General features: G+C 52.5%; 1 protein-coding gene across 1 annotated transcript; it reads left to right on the top strand.

Moving 5' to 3' along the window:
• Positions 1–1,573: 1,573 nt before the first annotated feature.
• On the top strand, positions 1,574–25,173 carry SPOCK2 (SPARC (osteonectin), cwcv and kazal like domains proteoglycan 2). Its single transcript, XM_037495675.2, has 11 exons — positions 1,574–2,266; positions 16,607–16,615; positions 16,992–17,037; positions 17,297–17,411; positions 18,452–18,566; positions 19,963–20,077; positions 20,685–20,804; positions 21,277–21,495; positions 22,805–22,867; positions 24,364–24,501; positions 24,666–25,173. The coding sequence occupies exons 1-11, from the start codon at positions 2,078–2,080 to the stop codon at positions 24,809–24,811; spliced, it is 1,275 nt and encodes a 424-aa protein (XP_037351572.1). The 5' UTR covers positions 1,574–2,077; the 3' UTR covers positions 24,812–25,173.
• The last annotated feature ends 212 nt before the right edge of the window (positions 25,174–25,385 follow it).

Genomic DNA, 25,385 nt, shown 5'->3' on the forward strand with positions numbered 1-25,385 from the left:
CAACCGCTGTGCCACCAGGGGAGGCCCCAATGTGAAAAAATTTTAGTACATCTCCAGAACAATGACACATCATAGCCTTCTCATCCAAGAACTTAATTTTTTTAAGCATCCCCTACGTACCCGGTATATAATTTTTTAAAAAAGATTTATTTATACATACAAGAACTGGGGTACAGGCCAGAGGTTGGGGGGGGGGTGAAAGGATGCACGAGAGACAGACTGGGGAACAGAACAGGCAGATTGACTGAAATACATTGCTGAGGGAAGCAGTGGGTGAGTCAGGAGAGGTCTGCTGTGCCATGTGGGTCTCCTCCCTGGCCACTGGGGATCCAGCTTTTGCTGCAGTGGCTGCTGATAGCTTCATAGGCTGCATCTTAACTCCTTGTGCCACCAGGGAGGCCCCCAGTATATAATTTTATGTGAGTTTCACAGCAACCATCTAAGTTAGGTGGTATTATCATTAGTATACAGATAGAAAATGATTGGTAACTTGCCCAAAAACCCAGCTTGTAAGTGGGATTCCATTTCCAGTCTATGTGACAACTAAGCTGTGCTCTTCTCTCTTGCATCACTGCTATACAACCCAGTAAGCCTGCTGTATTTACTGTGAGATGAAGACATCAATGGCTAGGGCCTCACTGCAGCACCACCTCTAACTGCAAAGGGAAAAAAACACCGGAATGGGAGCTATTGTTTTCTGTTTTCCCAAGGGGACCCCGACCCCAGTCATAGAAACATTTAGAATTCCCAGGCAGGCCAGACTCAGGGTGACTATGAACCTTGTAACTTGTGTTTTTCCCTACTGATAAAGATCTGATTTTCATTACCTTTGATTTTTTTTTTTTAAGAACTCAGAAGCCAAGTTTTTAAAAAATTTTATTTTAATAAAACTAGGGCTTGTGTCTCAAAAGTTTACTTTTGTCCTGTGAGATTATCTGTTCCTTTTCAATTTATTTGTAATGTAAACCTTGCCCTATTCTACTCTGATCCTGGGACTGTGTCCAGCCTGCAGTGTTCCCAGCTGGTATGTCAATACATTTCTTACAGGCAGTGATAAGGGTCACAATTTTAACAAAAACCTAAACACCTCAAACAAAACCAGCTCTCCCACCTCCCTTCCCCAGTGACTTATTAAAATCAACCTGAAGTCAGGTTGCTTGCTCAACCCTCAGCAAATGTGTTTTTCCCAAACTTGCAACCTCAAGGCAGATGAAATGGTCAGACATTTGCCTTAAGATTGCGTAGGAAGAGCTAACAAAAGGGGTGACAGCCCTTAAACAGCTGCTTGGGGAAAGGGACATCTGCCTCATTTACCAGCCATTCAGTTGCACAGGCCTGCCTTGAAAAGAGCATGTGGGGTTGGGGAGCAATAGTTCTGAGGCAGCCAGTTGTTATATGGCTTTTGTCTTATGAAAGCCACCCTTTACTATAGAGCCATAACTCTCAGGAAGCCAACAGGGCTGTGATGCAGGCCCCTGGTGGGAGGCAAGGGGAGAGTGTGGCCAAATTTTCGTTCAGACACCTGAGCCTGGCTGGCTTTGAAATTGGAGAGTTTTGTGTCTTCCCTCCAATCCCATCTTCCCTGGGGAGACCTGGGGGCCTTCTAGCTCTCCCCCCTTGGTAAAACAGCAGGGACTTCAGAGGATTCGGATTCCTTGGTTTGCAACTCCCTGAGTGCTAAGCGGGGCTGGGCTGGGCTCTGCGGCGGCTGACTGGCGTTTTGAGCTCTGATCTACCGCTTCCCTTTGAAATCTACCCCCTTTTTTTTTTTTTTTTTTTTAAACCAGGTATGATGATGTCAAACGTGATGCTGATGCTACAGCTACAGACACGGCCCCTGCTGGCGCAGCCTCTCTGATTCTCGCTCTCCGCGGCCAGCGCTGGGCTTTTTCAGACAAGTGCATCTCCTAACCAGGTCACATTCAGCCAAGACCCACCGTCCGTCTGTCCCCGGAGTCAGACCGCTGGGGGAGGACCGAGGAAGACGATCGCGTGTGCTTCGCTCGCCGTGGGGTGGGAGGAAGAACATTCAAATACTGCAGGAATCCAGACCCCCCGAGAGCGAAGCCAGACCACGATGCGCGCCCCGGGCTGCGGGCGCCTGGCGCTGCCGCTGCTGCTCCTCGCCACGGCCGCCCTGGCCGAAGGCGACGCCAAAGGGCTCAAGGAGGGCGAGACCCCCGGCAATTTCATGGAGGACGAGCAATGGCTGTCGTCCATCTCTCAGTACAGCGGCAAGATCAAGCACTGGAACCGCTTCCGAGACGTAAGTCTGCCGGGCCGGGCCGGGGCTGCGGGTCGGGGAAGGCAGCCTCGGGCGGGGACCCCGCGCGGGGAGCGGCGGCCGCACGTCGCAGCCCCGGCGCCCGGGCGCAGCGGGCTCATTGCGCCCACGGTAAACAGCGCGCACCGTCGGCTTCGGCCCCGGTTGCCGGCACAAACCGAGGCGCCCCCGGCCGTGGCCGTGCTCCCCGCGCCGCCCCGACCCGGGAGGGGGAGGTGGGGACCCTCAGCCTCGCACCGCCCGGGCGAGCCCCGGCAGGAGTCGCTCGGGTGGGATCCGCTCTGCAGGCCGGGGAGGGGCGCGCGATGCCGGAGGGTGTGCACGGGGGGAGTGCGGCTGGGCCCGACCTACTCGCCCCCCTCTCTCTCTCTCTCTTTTTTTTTTTTTGTAAGCCGCCCCCGGCCTGCCCCCGGCAGGTGGATGCTGCGGCTCCACATACGGGGCACTGCGGAAGGGGCAGGTCTGGGTGGGGCCGGCGGGAAGGGGCGCAGCGCCCGGCGCGCGTGCCCTCTGTGCCCACCTTGGGCTTGGGGGGAGGGGGAGGCAGAAGCGGACCAGACCCTTGGCTGGGCTTTGGAGTTTGCTTAGGAAGCCAGGGTGGTGCCAGCAATTCTCATTAGAACGAGAATGGAAAGGCGTGCCCGTGATGGGGGGTGGGGAGTGGGGCCAGCCGCGGCCGTGACATGACCGGGTGGGTGGCCCTTAGTGCCCGGCCTGGGGTCGCGGGCACGGACGGGGTGGAGGGGGTGCTGCTTTTCGGGAACATTTCGCTGGGGAGCCCGGCCCAGCGCAGGGCGGGGGAGGGGAGCGGGGAGCGGCTTCTCTCCGGAGGGGCGACTCTAGCTCCCTGGGCTTGAAAAGCGCAGAGGGGGGCCCAGAAGCTGGGTCTGGGTGTTCCTGGCAGACGCCCGCCTAAAGCCCGGCTTAACCTTGGGCGGAACTTTGCAGGGTGGGAGGCGGGGAGGCTGCTGCGGACTTCCCCGGCGTCTCTGCAGCACTTTGTTTACGGGCACCTGTAGATCAGAGGGGAAACCGGAGGCGGCGGTAAGGGGCTAGTCGAGTGAGGAGGAAGGGCAGGGGCGGGCCTGGGACCCCGAGAGCCCGGGGCCGGGACGGGAGGTGGAGGATGGAGCCGATGGGCGGGAGTGGAGCGGCGGTCCCCAGCGCCTGGTGCTCTCTGACGCCGGTTTTCAAAAAGCCTCTAGTTCGAGTCTGGCCCTTGCTCCTCATTCCCCTCATGCCCTGATCCGACACACCTGATACAACACAGCCACGCCGTGACCTTTCTCATCTTCTCTTAAGCTGCGTGCACCCAGAAGTTCCTTAGAAATGTGTGTAAAACACACATGCTTCGTATGATACCCAGCCAAATGCTGGGAAGAAGCAGAGATATGGATCTTTTTGTTATCGTGACGCAAGTGACTATTTCTCTCCCAAGTCGAACTGGTGGGTTGTAATTCTTCAGAAGGAATCGCTCGCTGCCAGGCCCCGCCTGGGGCTGAATGGCCTGGGCCCTGGAGTGGGCGATTTGGCTTCAGCCCTGCTGCCCCACCCACCACTTGGACCCAGCATTGGTGGCAGTGGTGGCGAAGGGAGCCTGGGGCTTCCAAGAAGGCCTTTTCAGCGGCACCTGCAGGCCCAGCACAGATTAGCTGCAGTCTCCTGCCGCTGCCTGGGAAGCAGCCCTGTGGCCACAGCAGTGAGGGGGTGGCAGCAGGCAGCGGCCCATCCGGAATCCATGTGTCACTGCTCCAGGCCTCCCTCTGACTCGCTGGCAGTTTGATCTTCCACAGTGGAGCTGGTGAAGGTCAGAGGGAAAGAAGTGCTTAATCAGATCAGCAAAGGTTTAAAAATAAAAGAATTCTTCCCACCTCCTATCCTCCACCTGCTTCTAATAGCCAACTCTGTGGGTGGGGATAAATGGCTGACCGCTTGACCCCCTGGCAGAGGGCTGCCCACCTGTCTCCTTGTACTGGTGCCAACCACTTCCCCTTTCTTTCTTTGCTCATCAGAAGAAAACACAAGATTTGAAATTCTGCAGGACCTACTCCTATAGGATTCATGGAAAGCTTTAGGTCCTGTACTGGTTTGGGTGGCCTGAGGCTTTTATAGGGCAGATTTCCTCTGAAACCCCATTGAATGTAGCCGTGGTTGTGGGAGGGCAGGGTTAGGGAGAGAAGGAGGACAAAGAAAACTGGGCAGGAGTGCCTGGCTCTAGGAATCCATTGGCAGCTTCTGCGGAAAGGCAGGAGGCTGCTAGCTCAGAGCCACTGCATTGTGTGATTGTAATGGTGCCGTAATGTGAATGGCACCCCCCCAGAGTTGTGCAGTGCACACATCGTACACAGGGGCTCTGCCAGCGCCACAGACTCTTCTGATCCCTCCTCTGCTAATAGAGGCTCTACTTCCCACCCTAAGGTTTGAAGACTTTTAGTTAGGCTCAGTAACAAGGGGCTTAACATGCATCTCATCAGGCTAGCTTTCTTGAAAATATACTTCTCAGCTTCTTAAAAGAGAAATAGTAGAAATAGTAATTTGAACCTCTAAGTAGTTTTTTTGAGCCAGAAACTTGCTTATAATCAATCAGAAAACAGCTCAGGACCCCCAGTTTGCTTTGGTAGAAGAGAGGCAAGCAGAAGGAGTAGAATATTCTTGGGGAGTAGTAGCAGAGAGTTGGTAGTGTGTGTGAGGGACATGTCTCATTAAATGGTTGATTGAATTGAGGAGGGAAGAAAAAGGGAATCTTGTCAAAGGGTTCAAGAGCATGAAGAGGAATAAAGCTTGGGGAGTTGCTTCAATGTGGAAGTGGTCTGGGCTGGTTAGTGGGAGTTTAGCTTAGCATTCTTTCGCTGAGCTCTAGGATTATAGGGAAGGCAGGATTTACCAGCCGAGTAATCTTGCCTCCAGTGGGCATAGGGCTCTCACAACTTGTGTTTGGGTATCTTTTTCTAATGCCCAATGCCCTGCTGCCAGGGAGGAGGGAATTACATGTCAGGCGAAAGGGAGGTTGTGCTCCTTGTCCCACAGATCTAGCCATTCCCTACCCTGGCAGTGCTGGGCTTTTGGGAGCCCTGCTGCCTGACACTACCATCTCTGGATTCACTCCCTATAGGACTGGGTGGGATTTTACTGCCAGTCTTTGGAACAAAGCATCTAGACCTCATTGAGAGAGATGGACACTTGAGAGCAGACAGGCCCATTACACAGCATTCTTGCGGGCAGGCTCTGAGAGGCTGGCAGGCCAGCACTGACCTTTTTCTTCTTGGCTCTTCTCTACTTTATACTCTACTTCTCTTAAATGGATTTTTTGATTTTGTTTTGTTTTTTACAGTTTAAAAGTCTTATTAGGAAAAAGAGAAAGGAAAAGAGAGACACCTGCATAGACATAGGTGGGCAAAAAGCCACATTTTGCCAGTGCCTATGTCTATCAAATGTTGATGATACTTACAATGTACAGCACAGTGCTTGGCACTCAGGAGGCTCACAGTTAATATATGTTGGATCACTGATTGCCTTGAGCACTTACATCAGCCAGTCCCTGCTGTAAGGGACTTGCTTTATTCAGTAATATATACTGAATATATTAGTATATATATATTCTAATATATATATATTATATATTAGACACCTGTCTCCTTGTACTGGTGCCAACCACTTTCCCTATATATCCTCATGTGCCCCCAACAACCTGTGAAGGGGTTACTATTACTTTATAGCCCATTCACTTTAGGATTGAAGAAATGGAGGTACAGGCAAGTTAATGAACTTACCCAAGCTAGTGAGTAGCAGAGGGACTTGAATCCAGGTTGTCTGACTCAACTTTGCTTTTCGGGGAACTCTAAGTTTAACCCTTAGTGAAAATGGGAAGAGTCTACTCTGAAGAACAAAGTCCACCCTGGCTTGTGTCTTGTGAGTCAACAAGGATGTCTTGAGCGGGAGCAGTACCTCCTAGGAAGGTGGGCGAAAGCCCTCAGTGTTTCGGGCAGTTTGCCACAGCCTGCCGCACAGCCCCTGGCCTAGTGACACTCCAGAAGCAGCTCTCCACTCAGGAGATACAGGAGAGCAGTGTGCTGTGAGACCTGTGCCTGGAGCTACAAAGCCTGGGCTCAGGTTCTGGCTCTGCTGGCTGGGTACATCACAAGTGGCCTCCCTGAGCTTCCTGAGACTAAGAGACAGAAATGAATGTGTGAATATGAAGGCATCTTATCAGAGGACTGGAGAGCACCCCTTTCAGACAATACTCTCTAGCTCCATAGAAAAACTACCATAGGGATGATTTCTTGGGCTAGTCCACACTGTGCCTCAGTCTACATGAGAAAGGCACTGGTGTGTGTTCATTAATTCCCTTTGCTAAGGTCTGAGTAACTCCTAGGGCTGCAAGCATGATCTTGGGCTCTGGCCCAGGGAAACACTGCTTGCTAACTGCAATTCTTGTGTTTGTGTGAACACCAAGTAGGCCAGTAGAAATGTTCGGCCAGGAAGGGGCTCCCTCATTACCACTTCTCCCCTCCCCCCCCCACACCTAAACCAATACACACGTGGGGATGAACCGCACAGATGTTTGTGGATCAGTGTGGGTGTGTGAGAAGAACCCCAAACTGGGTCAGCATAGATTCCATAATTGGGATATTGGGATGGGAGGATGGGTCCTTCCCTGGCCTCCACCTCCACCCTGCTCCACTCACACTGCAGGCTGGCATCTCCCCAAGCTGTGTCAGCTGTGTCAGCTGGGTGAGGACCAAGTGGGGCTCTAAGCCTTGGAAGAGAAGGGGAGAAGAGCACACTGCCTGGAGAGGCTGTCATTTGCTCCTCTGGTCTTCCAGCAGCCTAAAGAGGATGGAAAGCCAACAGCACACCGTCCTGTCCTCCAGCAGGGCACAGGCTATCTGGTGGAGCTCTAGACTACCCCCCCAGCCCACAGGCTCAAGGAGAGCACTCTGCTTGTCTTAGCTTCCTCCTGAGAGAACAGCACGAGCTGTGTGACCTTGGAGGCCACTGATTTCTGGCACTGAATTTTCCCTTGGTTTAGTGGATGGGCTAAACAGAATCATCTACAGAGTGCTTGCCATCCTGTGGCTCCAAGAAGATGGCGTTAGAGGCCATCAGCAGCCTCTCGGCCTGAAGATATTCCCCACCCATCCCGTCTAGCCCCTGCCACAAGGTGGGCGTCAAGACTGGATTTATGGAAAAGGTTTTCTTTTTGTCCCTGAGAAAGTCTCATGATCATAATTCAGTGGGGGCTGTATTAGCCAATGACCGAGAAACCTGAGGGATGAGGCCTAGTGGTGTCTGGGGGCAAACACCAGGCAGGAGGTGGGCTTACCATCTCCTTATAGGCTTCCTTGCAGGCATAACATGAGTCTTCTTAGGGCTATAGACAAAGTGTGTGTGCAAACCGAAGTTTGGAGATAAAGCTTAAACACATTATGTATAACTGTGGTGGGCAGATTTAGGTCCAACTGCAGGCTGGAGGATAAAGTGATTCTTGAAATGTGCTAGCCTCTGACTCCCTGAGGGCTCACCCAAGTTCAGTTGCAGGTATAGCCTCTTCCTCAGGTGCCCTGCCGCATTTTTGGGCCATAAACTCATTTTGTACATGCTGGTGCTGCCTGGTGGCGTCACTTACACTGTGGGCTTATAGCTCAAGAGTCCTCTTGCTGGTATTTCTAACATGTGTTATTACATTCTTTCCCATGGTGAGCCCCTGACAGCAGAGTCTGGAAATAGATTGCTTTGTGTACCTACCGTCCCATCCCCAGGGCCTTGCACAGGGTATTTGTGTACACAGTAGGTGCTCAATAGAAATATACGCATTGTGGAATACGAGAACCAGAAAGGATCTCAACCAACTCATCCTCTGACCTGTTCTCAGGCTGGTTATTTGGGATCTCATCTTCTTTCTGGACCCCGGAAAGTTGGGACAGACACAACTAGCACCCCAGCATGCTGACTCCTGTGACTCATTTGCAGGAAGGAAAGTTCTCCCCATGCCCCCTTGTCCTTCAGCCCCTGTCTGTGGGCCTGGGCCCAGCTGCGGCCCACTTTACCCTTTATTCGGGGAAGCAGGGAGTTAAAACCCTCCCTGCTTCACCTCAGTATGCCCACAGAACACCCATAAAACAGGGCTTGTAGGTGGGTAAGTACATGGCTCCCTCGGGTGGAGAACAGGTTCCCCAAGGCAGGGCATCCTACCCCATCTGCTTTCTTCCTGGACATCCGAGAAGAGGTCAAGGCTGCACCAAGCAGGAAGGACAGCCAGGCCTGGCCAGCGTCTTGTTTCTGCCTGGATGCAACTCTGGCTCCTTCCCTGATCCCTCGTTCCCTTGAACATTTGGAGGATGTGTGAGAATCTGAACTTGTTCTGGCAATTTTCCCCCACTTCTCAAAACTCTCAGTTTGGAAGAGCAAGAGGAGCTCCACAGCACTAGTCACCAAGCCCTAAGTCCAAAATTTTACGGATGAGGCAGGCCCAGACTCCCTCACAGACTAATGTTCTCTCACCACACCTTCCTGTGTTTCCTCAGCGATTCCTGGGATTCAGATCCTGCCCCCAACTTGTGTTCCAGAATGGGATCCCGAGGCAGCTTGGTACAGGACTTAAGGCCTCCGCCTCTTTGTGCATCCCAACTGTTCTCTGTCCTTCATGGACCTGTGGGTCTGAGGTGTGGAGCAGAAACCCAAGGGCTGGGGGAGTGGCCTGAGATGTCCCTGGAGTCATGGAGAGCTGGGGGAGTTCTGGGTGGGCGTTGGTTTGGGCATACCTGAGGCTGGGCAGAGTTTCTGGCATGTGGGGAGTGATAAACACATTTTTGCCCTCTGAAGGAAATTCCTCTGAGGGGAGAGGAGGTGAGAGGTGATTGTCTCCCAGATGCCTGTCTCCTTCTGTTTGTCCAGGCCTAACACACAGCCTCCACACATTCCCACTGAAGAGAGGAGCAAATATTTAATGAATACCTCCTCCACACAGAGGGCACTGCCTCCTCCAGATGCCTTCTGCTTAGGTGCATGACGGGGGTGTCAGTCCGCAGGTGAGAAGGAACCCACTTTGCCACACCATTTGCTCCCCTCACTGTTTGCAGGTAGGCAGGAGGTGGCCCAGCCACGACTCCTGAACTTTTTCCCCCGGGGATCAGGCTCCATCCCAGGCTCCCTCACCTGAGGAATGAAGCAAAAGTAATGCTGGGTACAGGACTTTCCTTCTGTTTTCAGAGGATATTGATCTACTAAAAAAATGAAGAAATGCCATAACAGGGTCACAAAAAGCTGTGGTTTATTTCATCTCATGATGAACGTCTTTTGGTCCTGTGGTGCCTCTGGTTATAACTCCTCATCTGGAGGAAACATCAAAAGTATATTTGAGGCCTCTTTTGACCACAGCACTTAAGTGTGCCTCTTGCCCACCCTTGACCCTCGCTCGGCTCCCACCTTGTGCCAAAGAACCCAGCCACAGTGGTTTTGTTTTACAGCTTTTGAAAGCACAGAGCTTCGCACTTTATACAGTGCCCTCTCAGACATTAGTACCCTGGGCCCCTCCGCAGCTCAGGGAGGAAGCCAAGGAAGTCATTCCCACTCTCCAGAAAAGGAGTGGGGTGTGGCATGGGCAGGACTCTAGCCCATAGTCTTGCTGGCACTCAGAGCTTTGGAAGACCAAGCTGAAATCTGATGCCCTGATTCCATGCCCGGGCGAGGGACTCTGTCTTTCCATTGCACTGCACTATGGAGATTTGCCCAGGTAGCTTTAGTTCAATCAGTCAGAACCTCGGGTGGGCTGTTCTTCCTTTGCTGGATTCACCGCTGAGCCCCATCCTCCCCACCAGATGGAGAGACTGGGAGAGATTGGGTTAATTCAAGCTGTGAAGTGAGCGGGTGATTTGGGTGCTAATTAAAATGACAGGAAGTAAACAGCGCTAGGAAACACCCAGCATGTGCCCCCTAAGCCCAGCTAGGCCTGCGCACTTACCACCATCTCTCCCCCAGTTTGGCACAGTGGGCCTTGTCTCCATGGCAACCGAGCTGAGCTGCAGAGATCAAAGCAGGAGATGGGTTAGCTCCAAGCCAGCCAGCGGAACCAGGGGCGTTGGTGTGAGAGTGCCTGGGAGGGTGAAGGGGCGAGGGGGGGTGTCCCAGGTGTTTTCCTCTCTACCTGCAGGCCCTTCTCTGGCAGGAATCCCTGCCAAGGGGTTGAAGCAAGGCTGGTGTGGTGAGGGAAACTGCCCACTGCTGAGGCTCCAGGGTCCAACCACTGCCTGGGACTTTGTTCATCTAACGTTTGTGAAGTAGCACAGAGTCCTGGTTAGGGGAACAGATTGTGGGATCACAGTTCTTCTGGGGGAGGGGAGGCAATATTTATCTGCTGTGCAGTTGATGTGTCATCCTGTGCAAGTCACTTAACTTCTCTAAGCCTCCACTTTATCATCTGAGAAATGGGGATAATGCTAGTAATTCTCTCTTCAGGTTGTTGTGAAGAGTAAATGAACCACTGAATATAAAGTGCTCAGTGCAATGCCTCCCCCGTGGTCATCCCTGAAAAGATGTCAGCTGCTGTTCCTAGTGTGTTCACTATGTGCTCGGTGCATAGACAGATGACTTTTCTGTGAGTCTGTCCTTAAGGAACTGACCGTGTAAATACAGCAGAAGCTACAACATTGCTTGGTGTAACCGGAGCAATAAAAAGCTCCTACCTGGTGCAGTTGGCCTGAAGGAAATCTAGCTGTGGAATGGGGTTAGGGAAGAAGATGCCTGAACTGGGTTTTGAAAGATGGCTAGATCTTCTAGGACTGGATACAAACACATGTTGCAGGTGGGAAAGGAAACTGCCAGGTCCAGCATGCTGAGACATCCACTGGGGTAGCCAGGAACGGTGAAGAGAAAGTGGACTGTTTTGTAGGTAACAGGGAACCAGTGAAGGTTTTTGAAATATAGTACTACTGTGTTTTTTCATCTAGTACAGAAATAATACATGTTCACTGTGGAAATTTTAGAAACTTGGAAAGAGGCAGAAAAATGCCAAAAGTCTCTGTATTCCTATTCCCCAGAGGAAAACAAAATGTTATTTGAGGGACGGTTTTAAGGAGGGAGAGACAGGATTGGAATTGTATTCTGGAAAGATCCGGTGACTATAGTGATGTGGAAGATGGAGCCAAACAGAAAGACCAGGGAGGAGACTATGAGGCCAGACTTGGTAAGGCAGGACGAGTGGGCATGATGAGGGAGATCAAGCTAGAGGAGATTTAGGAGGTGGAGTGGGGAAGATAAGGACGGGGCAGAGTTTTTGGTTTGGGTTAAATTGAAGAGGGTGGTATGATGTGCCCTACAAGGGCAAAGGCTTGGTATTGGAGGTCAGGATACTGGGTTCCAGTGAGTTGGTTTGTTCCTTGGAAATTGAGAAACCGCCTGGTGAAGCATAGCTGCTCCTTTTCATTGTCGAGGACCCACGTGAGAGGTGAAGACACCCAAGAAATAAGAAGAGCATTTGATAAAAGATGCAAAGCTGGAAGGACCTCAGACCTGAGAGCTGGCACGGTGGGCAGACTCAGCAGGAGCGCTGCATGAGCCTGCCCATTCGTGAGATTCCAGTGGGCTCAGGTGGTGCTTGGGCAGTGGAAGGTTTAGGAAGCTCCAAGAGCGATTCTAATGTGAAGACATAAGTGAGAGGTATCTACAAAGGAGGACTCACCCCAAAAGGGAAAGTGACTTGCTGAGGACCCCTTGTGAGCCAAGTTTAGAGCAGACATCTCAGAGTCCTGCTCCAGTGTTCTCTCTGTTTCTTCCTCCGTGCTTCTTCTCAGTGCAAGCTGCCCACTTCCCTCCCCGTGGACCTAGATGTGTATGTGTGAACCTGTGTGTGAGCAGAGCCGGGTCCAGATGGGAAATCCCGATCCACTTCTTCATCTGTCTTGTGATCCTTGGCCAGTTCTCTGCCAATCTTGACCTCAGTTTTCTCATTCATTTATAGGATTGATCCTTTTGGCCCTGCCTGCTTCTCAGGACTCTGAGGGTGAAAGGAAGATAGGCACATAAAAATATGTGAAGAGGGCTTAATTTAAAGACACTAGAAAATATAAGTGCACTTATACTTTTCTAAAGTTGTTCCACTGCCTGCTCTGTGCTGAGTGCCTCCGGAGGTCGGGTGGCCACAGCTGGCTGTGCAAACCAGGCAAAATGGCCTCTTCTGCCTTCAGTTAGAAATTTGAATGTCAGCCTATGGTCCCATCACCCCTCTGGCCTCACCCCAAAGCACTGGAGATGGGCTCTCCCAAATCCCCTTTTCTCAGGGGAGGACTCGATCCATCAATAGGCAACAGAGCCAAGATAGAACTGGGCCTCTCCTGAGAGCACCCTGGGGCTTGTATCAGACCATTTCTCACAAATGCTAATGAGCCCACTTGGGTGCCATAAATAGACACTGCTGATTGAAAAGCATTATTCACACTTGACAGCAAACACCTCTTTATCAGCTTGTAGTGCGGACCTGCCTGCATACTGGGCCTCAGGGGCCCCTTGGTGTGTTCCTGGGCTCTGCCCATCTGCCACTCCTCATCACTCCTACCCTGCTTGGGGCAACTCCCCTCACACCCCAGTGGTCTCTGCTCTCTGCTTGGTGACCTCTTCTCCACTTGCAGGGGCTCCTCATGTGACTTGTCCCTGTCCATTTCCTGTTCTCCCACACTCTCCACCCAAAATCCATAGTTAGTGCTTCTGCTGTAGCAGCTTATATTTGTTGAGTGCTTTCTGGACACTGGGCATCCCACAGTCCACCTCTGTTGATCTCCAAGTAGTCCCAGGAGATAGATGCTGAGCATCTGAAGGTCAAGATGCATTCTTCGTAAGGGGAAGCATGGGGATTTTGTGTGGCTCCAGAGCCCCTCTCCTCTCTGACTGCTGCTCCCATTCTCCTGAGTGTGAGAGTCCTGGGATTCAAAACCACTCAGGTCTCCCTCCATATCCCTCACCCCCAGTGGAGACAAAAAACTTAACTAGAACCCAGGGCAGCACCGTATATAGAAGGGACTCAGCCCCTACAGGCTAAATCCCAGAAAGGAACTTATCCTCACTGGGGGCTGGAGATGGCGTGAAAATGACTCCCTCCCAGAGCTCTAACAAAGGAGTTGATGGTAGAAGCCACTTTCTTAGAAATCCCTCTTGCCCCAATCTATTTTCCCCTGGATTTCTAACCAGAAATTCTTTTTTTTTTTTTTTTTTTTTTAGTGGTTGAATACTTTTTATTTTTATTTTTATTTTTTAAATAATAAATTTTATTTTTATATTCCCCATACAATTGCAACCCCCCCATTCTGACCCCAATCCCTCCCCTCCCACCCCCCACCCCCCAAAAAGTGTCTCTGGTTCATAGTTTTTTGTTGATTTTGATTTTCACTTTCTTATAGTTATTCTTTTTCCTGGTCCCTTATTTAAGTTTTCTAGATTCCTGCTATGAGTGAGACCATCCGGTATTTTTCTTTTTCTTTTTGGCTTATTTCGCTGAGCATGATCCCTTCCAGCGCCATCCATGTTGCTGCAAATTGCATGTGTTTATCTTTTTTGAAGGCTGAGTAATATTCCATGGTGTATATGTACCACATCTTCTTGATCCAGTCATCTATTTTTGGGCATTTGGGCTGTTTCCAAAGCTTAGCTATTGTAAACTGTGCTGCTATAAACATAGGGGTGCAGGTGCTCTTTGGAATGGATGTTTCTGTGTCCTTTGGGTAAATACCTAGGAGTGGAATTGCTGGATCATATGGAAGCTCTATGTTTAGTAGGTCCAGAAATCTCCACACAGCTCTCCACAGTGGTCTAACCAGAAATTCTTGGTCTTAACCCACTTTGTACTGAGTCTCAGATGCTTCTGCTTACAACCACTTCCCCTCCTCTTCACAACCTCATGCCTACTCCCCTCCCAGAGAGTGATGGAGCTGGTGGGAAGACCAAGCCTGAAAGTGGAAGTCAGTGCCTACTTTAGCCTCAATCCTTCCAGCCCTGGCCCCCGCCACTTGGCCACTCTCAGCCTCCATTCCCCATCTGTGGAGGAGTGAACATGGCAGAGGACACCTCACTAGAAGAGTTCCCGGAGAAGGGCAGGCCTGGTCTGGCTCCCTTTAGCCTTAGCAAATGAGGGGCGTGGTACCTCATTCCCTGTCAGCTGCTCTGTCATCTCCACAGACTCAGGACAGCTCAGGACTCTGTGGAACTGGATAGGCGCTGAGTCAGGAGCCTGGGCTGGGCTGTCCAATATCCAGGGGTCCATCCAGGCCAGGTTCTCCAGAAGCCCTCCCTGTGGGCTCCTCCTGCCTGCGCCTGGGCCCAAGGACACAAGGCACTTGGCTGCTTGGACATGTGTGGGAGTGGAGGGGTAGGGAGAAAGAGTCAGAGGGAGAAGGACAAAGAGAGGCACTTGAAAAGCAGACAGATAGAGCAGAGCCAGCACAAGCAGAGCCTTGCAGGGAAGAAGTCTGCTGGTCTTTTACCCTCCCCCCTTCCTGCCTTCCTTTCTTCCCATCTGCCCTCTCTCCTGTGGAAGAGGCAAGAAGGCCAAACCTGAGGGAGGGCCTCGGCTCCCAAGTGTGAAAACTGGAGGCTGCTCACAGAAGTGGGTTTTGTTACTTCATTTCTGGATAAAAACCATCTGGTACTGGGTGAGCTGCCTCGAGTGTCCTTGTTTCCTCTGCACACCCAGCATTCACTGCTGCTTACACATGTATACCCATCCATGCTCATAGACAGGGACATGCATGCCCACATGCACGCATGCTCGAGGATACCTGTCGTGAGCATGCCTGCATGCACCCGGGGCCACCTGGAAGCACACGGGGTACAGAAGCACACTCCAAGTGCACACCTGAGCTCAGTGTGCTCTACCTCTGTGGTAATGCCAGCTGCCTCTTGGACCCTAGCCCCTTTCTGGCCTCTGCCCAAGAGGCCTGTTCCTCTGATGCTTATCAATTCCAGGGGAGATAAAGAGGCTCCAGAGCCTGTGGGTTTTCAAAGCCCAGTGGGTACTCACTCCCCTTCATGCCCATTGCTGCTCCTTGTGGGTGCCCTGTGGTGTGAGAGCGTAAACCCTTTTCTTCCAGGCCTCACAGGCATCTGGCCCCTTTCCACCCTAGCCCACAGTATGTTCTCTGCTTCCTGTCACTGCACAGTTCTGATCCTTGGGGAGCTGAGTGTGTCCCCTCATGCTCTCATCTCCCCAGTTCTTGGAGCCCCATTCAGAGGAGCTGACAGCTGCCTTCCTGGCACTCTCAGCCTCCAATCCTGAGAAGCCCTCTCCCTGCCTGCTGGTGATTTCCACAAGGAGCACCTTAGGAGCTGTTTGCTGGTTTCCAGTAGCTGCCTTCATCAGGAAAGTGGGGAAAACCGGAAGGATTGGGGGTTTATCCTAAGGACCTATGCTAGGTGGGAGCTAGTCTGCCCCTGGTCACACTGGGGTCCACGGGTTCAGGGGATACCCTTGCAGTCAGAACAGGCCAAGAAGTCATCTCCCACGTGCCTTTGGTCTCAGACTGGGTTGTAGCCCAGCACGGTCTATGTTGGAAATCAGGAGGCTGGGTTCTGTACCAGTGGGACTTTGGTCAGGTCAGGTCATTTCCTGTCTCTGGGCTGTACCGCATGGAGGGGGCTGGAGCAGGTAACCTCAGAGGATCTTTTCAGGGTCTTCTGACTTAGGATTTGCAACTGGACTGTGGTAACTGAGGAAGCCATCCACTCTAGGAGGGATGTTGGGTGGTCCCCTTTCTCTCAGCCTACTATCTGAACTCTGCCCTCAGGTGCAGACCTCCAGTGAAAAGTGGTCCCAGTGCAGCCTGGAGGAGAGGCCTTTCCTTCCTCACTCACATGATGGGCAGGGAAAGAGACTGCCTAATGGGGGACAGAAGGCAGAGAGTGGTGTTTCCGGGGCACCCAGAGCTCTGGTGTGAGAATCACTGTCCCTAGGTGGTGTGGGGCCCCAGACATCTGTTCTGGTTGGGGCCGGGCTTGGGGCTGGGTGGGGTGAAGGTCCAGGGATTCAGGGCCTGGAGGAGAGGGCTGGGGCCGTACCCTCTCATAACCAGGGGTCTCACGCCTACTGCTCCTAGAGCCAGCCTGAGTGGGCCAGGCTGAAACTCTATGGTGAAGACATGGGAATACAGTCCTCTGACAGGATGCTCTAGGGTCAGAGGACTGTAACAATCAATGACCATTGCCCAGCACTCACAGTTACCTGATGAGGAATGGGGAGCCCTGGGCTCACATGATCTGAGGGTGAGCCTTACACAGAAATCCCTCTCTCTTCCTCTCTCCTGCTCCATTTGCCGTGGCCTGCTGCTGCTTCCTGAACCCCAGGAGGTGGAGGTGAGTACCACAAGGGCTCCGCTGTGAATGGTCTGCAGCTGCACACCCCACATTCCTCTTCCTCCACACCACCCTCCCAACATCTTCCCTGCAGCATCCACCATGGGATGGGGGTGGGGGGAGGATGAGGAACTTCTAGGAGAGGCTGGAAGGGATTCTGAACATGGGTTTAGAAAGATAGAGGTGTGGGAGTATGGTGGAGGCATCCAGCTAGGCCTTGGGTGGACAGGGTATGTCTGGACAGCCACAGGGTGATGGCAGTTGGCTTATGCGAGCAGGGGCTCAGCCTTCCCCTCTTGACCCTGGAGTTGAACCTTGGCTCTGGGATGTGAATCTTAGCCCTTTTCTTCGCCCCACTCTCTCTGTCTTCCCCTAGGACGACTACATCAAGAGCTGGGAGGACAATCAGCAAGGAGATGAAGGTAACATGCCACTCCCAAGTTGGGGAAGGTAACTGACACCCATGAAGACTTGAGACTGGAGGGAAGTCTTGACCCTGGCTCTCAGGACTCCTTGATCAGTAGGGTCCCAGTGGGGATAGAACTTGTGAACTGAGGAGTCCTGGTTATCAGGGCCACTGGACTGAGAGGGACTTTCCAGCTTAGAAGTGGGGCTGGGGGCTCTTGGGTTCTCTGGCACTGATTCCTAGGTGACTTGTGCCCTGACTCTGTGTTCCTGTAGCCCTGGACACCACCAAGGACCCCTGTCAGAAGGTGAAGTGCAGCCGTCACAAGGTGTGCATTGCCCAGGGCTACCAGCGGGCCATGTGCATTAGCCGCAAGAAGCTGGAGCACAGGTGAGGGCCTCAGAGAGGTGGGAGCCCTGGAGGGGGTTTGTTTGAAGAACAAGAGCAGGATTATGTCTCTCCTGTTCATTCTCTATTTCCGTGAAATAAATGAAACTTAGAATAACAAGCATGTCTTATGTCATGCTGTTTCTGAGGGCCAGGAATCCAGAGTGGTTCTTTTGGGTAGTTCTGCTCAACGTCTGTCACAATCAGGGTGCTGGGTGGGTTTGCATTATCTAGGTCTGGGCTGAGGCTGGAGGAGTTGTTCTAAGCTTGCTGACAGTGCTGTTGGCTGGAGGCCTCAGTTCCTAGTCAAATGGACCTCTCCAAAGAACTACTTGACGGTCCTTACAACATGGCAGCTGGCTTCCCCTAAGGCGGGTCATCCCTGAGAGGGAGAGAAAAAGCCACAATTCATTATGACTGAATCTCAGAAGTCACACATTACTTCTGCCATTTCTATTTGGTAGGAGCAAGTCATAAGTGTCTGCCATAGTCTAGGAGATTATGGCCATGGGGGGGGGGGGCGGGTGTAGGATCAGGATGCTTCTATCTTCCATTTTACTGAGATGGCCAGGAATCCAGGTTTTTATGTGAACTCTTTCATGTTGTAAATGTTGGTGAATAACTCAATTAAAAACAAATCCCTTGGTGCTAAACAAAACGAGTCTAGACGCCAGATGTGGCCTGAGGACTATCAGTTAGTAACCTCTGATTTGGGCTGATCCCTGGAATGAATATGACTCCTTTTTACCTCTTGCAGTTGACCTGGTATTGCTACCTATGGCCCTGCTGGACTCGGTAACCCCTGGGAAAGGGGAAACTTGGGGTCTGTACCCTGCCCATTTGTTTCCACCCCAGTGACCTAGAGAGGGCTGGAGGAGTGTGAGGGGAGAGCAGCCAGGGGCAGGGAGGCAGGCGGTTCCCACTACTGGAGATCAGCAGAAGCAGCTTCTCATTGGGACAGCTGTCCTGTGCCTTCCTTTTCCCTATCCCGCTCTCATTTTCGCCTCCATCTCTGTGGCCTCACCTTCCCTCTCCTTTTGTAGGATCAAGCAGCCTGCCCTGAAACTCCATGGAAACAGAGATTCCATCTGCAAGCCCTGTCACATGGCCCAGCTCGCCTCTGTCTGCGGCTCGGATGGCCACACTTACAGCTCAGTGGTGAGGAACTCTGGGTCAAGACAGAGTAGGGGTGAGGTGCACCTGAGGTCATAGGGAGCAGCAAGGACAACCCAGCCAAGGTCTCCCAGGGTTCTGAGTACTGATGTGGGGCCAGATGGATGTGGTCATTGCATTCAGTGTTGCCAACCACAGCAGGGAGGCCTGAGATCTGGGCTGGAGCTACCTGAGAGTCGAAGCCAGGCGCTACTTTTGATCTCAGAAAGGTGCAGGTAGGCAAGAGGCAGATAGGCAGGTAACTGCATGTCAGAATAGTGATGTAAGAGCCCCATGAGAGGATCGAGGTCTGGGGAAGGAAGAAGCTCTGTTGTCCTGCTGTTGAGGGGTGAAGGACAGAACTTTCCAGAGGCACCTGGAGGGAACAGGGGGACAGTGTTCACTGCAAGTACCGGGCTCTGGGGCAGGAGGAAATAATCCTTCATGAGACAAGCACATGAGGGAATGGTGATTAGGGAAACAAATCTGTACCTTCTAGGATTTTTGTAAGAATTAAATGAGACAATATTTTGTGAAAACATCCTTTGAACTTTAAAGTAACATAGAAAGGTGGAGCTGATTGTGAAGGCCTCCACCAGCAGTGAAGAGCTGGGAGTTGCTGGGCACTCGGAGGGCACTGACTGTTAGCTAGGCTTGGGTTCTAGGGCCTGGGAGTGCTTTTGGGGTGAAGTGAAGATTTAAGATTTAAGTCAAAGTTTAAGACTGAAGTTTCACCCTCTGTGGATCATAACTGAAGTCCCCTGAAGGGATGAGGTCACCTGGGAGAGAGGGAGTCAGGGAAAGAAGAGCCAGAGGCTGAGGGCAGAAGCTGCGTGGAGGAAGCAGGAGGGATGCAAAGGAAAAAGAGCTGATAGAGGGAAAAGAGGAGAAGAGCCTTGTGTCAGGCAACCTGAGGGCAAAGCTGTGTTTGGGCAGAAAGCTGTCCTGTAGGGAGGCAGAGGTCATCAGGAGTCTGGCTTCCCAGGACCTTGGGGGAGTCCCAGGGTGTCTCTGAGCTTGTGAGCAGGGGACCAAGTGAGGTCATGTAAAATGCTACAATGACTGTCTTCTCATTAGTGGTTACCACATAGGGAGAAGCCAGAACTGCCAGGGGGAACACTATAGAGGCTGGTTTTGGCAAAGAACCACTGGGATGGTGGGACGGGTATCCTGGGAAAGGGAAATATGCAGAATGGGGTTCACGGGAGCCTTCCCTTCCCTGAGACCTCCTTCCTGAGGCTGTCTTCTCTTACCACTATACACACAGCCTCCAGAGTGATAAGGCAGGCTGTTGTGGGGCTCTGTCCTCCCGTCTCCAAAGGGGAAGGCAGATGTGACTGCCATGGTGGGCCTGAGGGTGCCCCCAGCTGCGGGGACCCATGGGGCCTTTCTTCTCGTGTAGTGTAAGCTGGAGCAGCAGGCGTGCCTGAGCAACAAGCAGCTGACTGTGAGGTGCGAGGGCCTGTGCCCATGCCCCACGGAGCAGGCTGCCACCTCCACCACCGATGGCAAACCAGGTAATGAGGACCTCTGGGCCACAAGCAGGCTGGGGGTTTTGCTTCCAGGCCCTCTTTTTTTGTTTTAATTATTTCTTATTGAGTTAGTAGTGGTTTACACCATTTCCATTGTAGAAGTATGGGATCTGCACCCCCACCGCAGGCGTTGTTGCCATAGTGGGCTCACCACCAAGAACCCCGAGTCCACCACCATAGACCCTTGTGTTCCCTCCCTTCTTTGCCTCACCCCTCCCTTTCTCCCTTTCCTCCCCTCTCTGATTGTCGGGGTACCTCTTTGGGCTGTGGGATGGCAAGAGAGGTTCATGGAGTGGGGAGAAGTAGCAAAAATAAGGAAAGGCCTAAGTAACCAGTGGGGCTGTGAGAGAGCTTGGGTGTCTGGGAGGTGGAGTGCAGGCAGGGCCCTGGCCCTGGCTGTGCATTTTAGTGCTAGGAAGAAGTGCAGGGGAGTGAGGAAGATGGTAGACAGAACCTCCGATTTCCAATTCCCCTTCACTCTGACCATTGCCCAGTCTCCTGGCTTATGGGGCATCACCCCAAGCTGAGGTCATGCTTGCTGCTTCACCCCATCTTCATCTCCATCTCCTTCTCCCTCTTCTGCCAACTGCAGAGACCTGCACAGGTCAGGACCTGGCTGACCTGGGGGATCGGCTGCGGGACTGGTTTCAGCTCCTTCATGAGAACTCCAAGCAGAACGGCTCAGCCAGCAGTGGAGCCAGCTCGGCCAGTGGTAAAGGAGTTGGGTGCTCTGCTTGGTGGGGGAGGGAGATGGGGAGATAGGTGTGTCCTGGGGCCAGCCTGACTTGTGCTCCCTGCTGCAAGACTCTGAGCCTCTTAAAGAGGCTAACCCTGGAGCAAAGGGTGGCTAAACTTCAATCAGACCAGGAAAAATATAGGTTAGCTAATAGCAAGAGTTTCTTACAATGGGTAGAGGGAGTTTAAACCCTGACATGGGTAGCCAAGGTACAGGGAGGGATTATTTCTCTGAAGGGCTTTCAGACAAGGTTTTGAATGGTATAGGTACAGTTCTATGTTGAGGCAGAGGATGATGACCTTTGGCCATTCTTGAGTTTCTTAACTTGTGGTTAGATTCTGAGTTGTCCTGAACAAAGGAGTGGGGGCTGATGGAGAGGTAGAGAGGTGGCTGTACATGGTTGGAGTGGTTTATCTTGAGCATATCTGAACCTTGACCTTCTCTGCAGGCCTAGACAAGAGCCTGGGGGCCAGCTGCAAGGACTCCATTGGCTGGATGTTCTCCAAGCTGGACACCAGTGCCGACCTCTTCCTGGACCAGACAGAGCTGGCGGCCATCAACCTGGACAAGTACGAGGTCTGCATCCGCCCCTTCTTCAATTCCTGTGACACCTACAAGGATGGCCGTGTCTCCACTGCCGAGTGGTGCTTCTGCTTCTGGAGGGAGAGTGAGTGTGACCCTCACCCAGGCCTCTGGCTCACCATTGTGGGTTCTGCCCCTTGCTCCAGGCTCTTGGCCACCTTCCCAGACCCAGAACCTTCTAGCCCGCCCATTTCCTGTGCTTTCTAAGTACCTCATCTGTTGGAACCAAGGGATCCAGCACTTAACTCCCTTCCTTAGCGGGCACCTAGCTGGGTATGGATTTTGTGGGTGCTGAATGAAGCTTATGCACTTTGGGAGGCCTTCTTTAAAAGAGTATTAATCCCTATAAATATAAAATTCCCAGGGCTCCGGAGGGCCTTTCAAAGGTTTGATGAGGTTCTGGAACCAAAGCTACATTGGTTTCTCTGTGATTCCATTTTTGGGTGCCGCTCACATATTTACCATTAGTTTAGAGGTGTGGTGTCATTTGCCACCCTGAGTCAGACCTGGATGTGTGCTAGAACAGCATCTAAGCCAAGCAGCAAACATCATCAGTGGGGAAACAGGTCCCAAAGGCTCTGCTGCCCAGCCCATTGGCTGTTGTCTGTGGTGGAAGTAGCACAGCACCATGGATGGACAAGGCCCAGAATTCTGCTAATTCTCCACCATATGTTGACTTGGGGCTCTGGGCAGATACTGAATATTTCTGAGTTCTGTTTCTTCATCTACACTGGAGACAATAATGCCCACCTCAGAGATTTTTGAGGCTGGTCCAAGAAAATCTGAGTGCACAGCACCATGTAAATCACAAATCAAGGTAATTGGATCTGTTTTATTACCCCTGATTGCCATCTGCCTTCTCCAGCATTTTACTTCCTAGGCCTTTTAAGCTCATGCCTTCTATTCTGTTTAGCAGCCTTGGGCGGGAAGCTGGGAACTGATCTTATTTTACTACCTGCCAGTCTTCTAGCTGAGATGAGCTAGAGAGGACTTCTCAAGGTCACAGATAAGTTAGTTTTGGCAGCCAGATACTTTCAGGTTTCCATCTAATGTTCCCTCGAGTCTTAGGCTCCGCCAGGACCTCTCATTCTGGGATATCTATACGTTCACCCCACCTCCTCTTCTGAATGCTGTTCACACACCCTCCAAGAGCCCTAGGTTTCCTGGGGCACCTCAGCCTATCCACAGCATTGATATTTTTATCCTGAATATCCCGTGTCGATTACGGGGACATTAGAGGGACAGTGCATCCCACTCTGTGGGCTGGGCTGCATCAGAGCCTGGGTATTTTCACCTTGCAAAGCCCCTACTGGGCTTCTAAGTATTGAGGGGCTCAGTGAGTCCTACCGGCACCATGAAACAGGCCCCATCAGAGGCTGCTTTTCTCCCCGCAGAGCCCCCCTGCCTGGCAGAGCTGGAGCGCATCCAAATCCAGGAGGCTGCCAAGAAGAAGCCAGGTGAGGGGACTCGGTGGGATGCTTAGAGGAGGCAGAAAGGGGTTCCCTGGGGTCCCTCTGAGGCCCAAAGTTTCCATCCCCTGGTGGAAGGTGTTGTAGCTAAGGAGGCCCTGGCCTAGACGACAGAAGAGGGAAATCCCTTTCTGTTTTTATCCTCGTGGTGGGGCAGAGTCTTCCAGTCAGTTCCTCAATAAGTGATTTTTAAGCAGAAATTTTGTGCTCATGGTGCCAGGGGTGGAGGCTGGGATACAGATCTTAGAACCTTCCATTCAGCTCAGCTCAGTCAGCATGTGTGCAAAGCTTGTGTGAGGCCCTGCCACAGCAGATGCTCAGATACTCAGCAGACACTTGAGTGCCAGCCCTGGAAAGACAACAGACCTAGGCCAGCTCCTGATGGGCAAGACAGATTTGGTGTCTGCCAACACAAGGTTCGGTACCTCATAAAATAAACAGTATTACTTCAGAGAATCATACACACTGACATACCAAAGTGACAGAACTATCAGTTGTGGCTTGTGTGTGGTGCTAAAGGAGAATAGAAGTGGACATACATTAGCCTGGGCATCAGGGCTCTCTGTGGAGCTGATTTTCAGGAGAAGACCTTAGGGATGACAGTGAGCCAGCCAAGGACACATTCCAGGGCAGGAAAAGGCTCGAGGTTCCTAGGAAGTGGAAAGAAAGGACCCATGTGGCTGTCTGTGGTCGAGGGGCAGAGGTCCTGGGGGCAGGTCACTTGCACCTCATAGTTCCTTGAGAGCAGCTGGGCATTCATTTAAGTGGGTCCACAAAACCAGTACACATAAAAGCACACACCGGAACTTTCCCAGAGCCATACTGACCACTGGCCCAGTCCCCTTTAAGGGCAGGTATCAGCACCACTTCTGCTGGGAGCCACCATGACCATCCCTCACGACAGCAATCCTCTCTGGTCTGTGGTCCCTGAGCGTGCTTGCTGGGCCTCGGCGCCCATCATGTGATACCTGGTATCACCAATTCTATATGTGTTTCAATCCCCCTAGTGGGCAGAGTCCATCTCAGTCCCCAGACTGATTTCAGAAAGCATCTGTTGAGTGGACAGAGCAGCAGCAGTTCTGGGGTCTGCGGGAAAATGGGTGGGCCCTGAAGGCAGATCCAAATCAGAGTGTCTGAGAGAAATCTATGCATTGCTGGCAGCAGCAGCCAGACCAGAGGAAGAGCTGTGGGATCCAGGGCATTGAACATGATTTCAGACTGGCTGACCTACAAGACCTGAGCTAGAGTTGAGGAAACGGGAGGTGAATGGGAACATCACAAGAGCCTGAGTAGGTCATTTGGGGGAGAGGGTTTTCTCTAGTCAGTCAAGCCCTGGATATCTTTCTTGTTGGTTGGTCAGTACCTCACTGGCTGGACTCTGGTGGGGTCCGGGCCTTGGCCTGTGTCAAAGTTCTTGGGCCTCCTCTCCAAAGAGCCCACACCCAAGGCCCTGCTTTGACCCTGCTGGGCCTTGTCCCGCTCAGGAGTCTTCATCCCCAGCTGTGATGAGGATGGCTACTACCGCAAGATGCAGTGTGACCAGAGCAGTGGTGATTGCTGGTGTGTGGACCAGTTGGGCCTGGAGCTGACAGGCACCCGCACCCATGGGAGTCCCGACTGTGGTAAGGGCAGGCAGCCTCATGGGAAGCCTTGGACCTGCACCTGGGCCTGGGAGGGAGTCTGGGGGGCGGGGTTGTTCTAGCTCGGTGTGGCAGATTCCCCACCCGCAGCGGGGAGAGGCAGCCAGGAGGGTCCTAACCTGCCTCTTGGCTTGTTCACCTCACAGATGACATCGTGGGCTTCTCTGGGGACTTTGGGAGCGGCGTTGGCTGGGAGGATGAGGAGGAAAAGGAGACAGAGGAAGCAGGCGAGGAGGCTGAGGAGGAGGAGGGAGAGGCGGGCGAGGCCGATGACGGAGGCTACATCTGGTAGATGGCCGAGGGGAGCCATGGAAGGCCAGGGTGCTGACGGCCGGGGGAGACGGGCCAGCGGAGACCTGGACAGAAGCAGGCAGCTTAGCAAATGGATCCGGAAAATACAGTTGGAAGGACCCTGGCTTCGATGGGGAGGACTGGGTGTGTGAGTGTGCATGACCGTGTGTGCATATTTGGGATGTGAGACCACACGCTCGTGTGTGTGTGTGTGTGTGTGTGTGTGTGCACGCGCACCCTGATAAATGTGTCCTTGGTCCGCACTGCTCCAGGCAGAGTGAGTCACCCAAAGTCCCCCTCAGCCTCCTTTAGCTGTTTTCTTTCCCTTTGTTGTTGGTTTAAAAAATAATACATTCACACGCACACTGCTAGGTCAAAATGAAAGCAACAAGATTCCCCCTTGCCAAGTCCCCTAGCCCCATTGAGCCCCACCCTGACATCCTTGTCCTGATTTGCTGTTCTCTGCTTAGCCAGCCCTGCCTTCTCCTTCCCCCTTCTAGGGTGGAGCTCTGGCCCTTCGGTGTCTCCTGTTGCAGAGGGGAGGGAAGGCATTGGGCTGTCTGCTGGTTGGGGGT

This window comes from Talpa occidentalis, unplaced genomic scaffold (assembly GCF_014898055.3).
Source record: "Talpa occidentalis isolate TD23 unplaced genomic scaffold, MPIMG_talOcc4v2.1 talOcc4.8, whole genome shotgun sequence".
Taxonomy (NCBI): domain Eukaryota; kingdom Metazoa; phylum Chordata; class Mammalia; order Eulipotyphla; family Talpidae; genus Talpa; species Talpa occidentalis.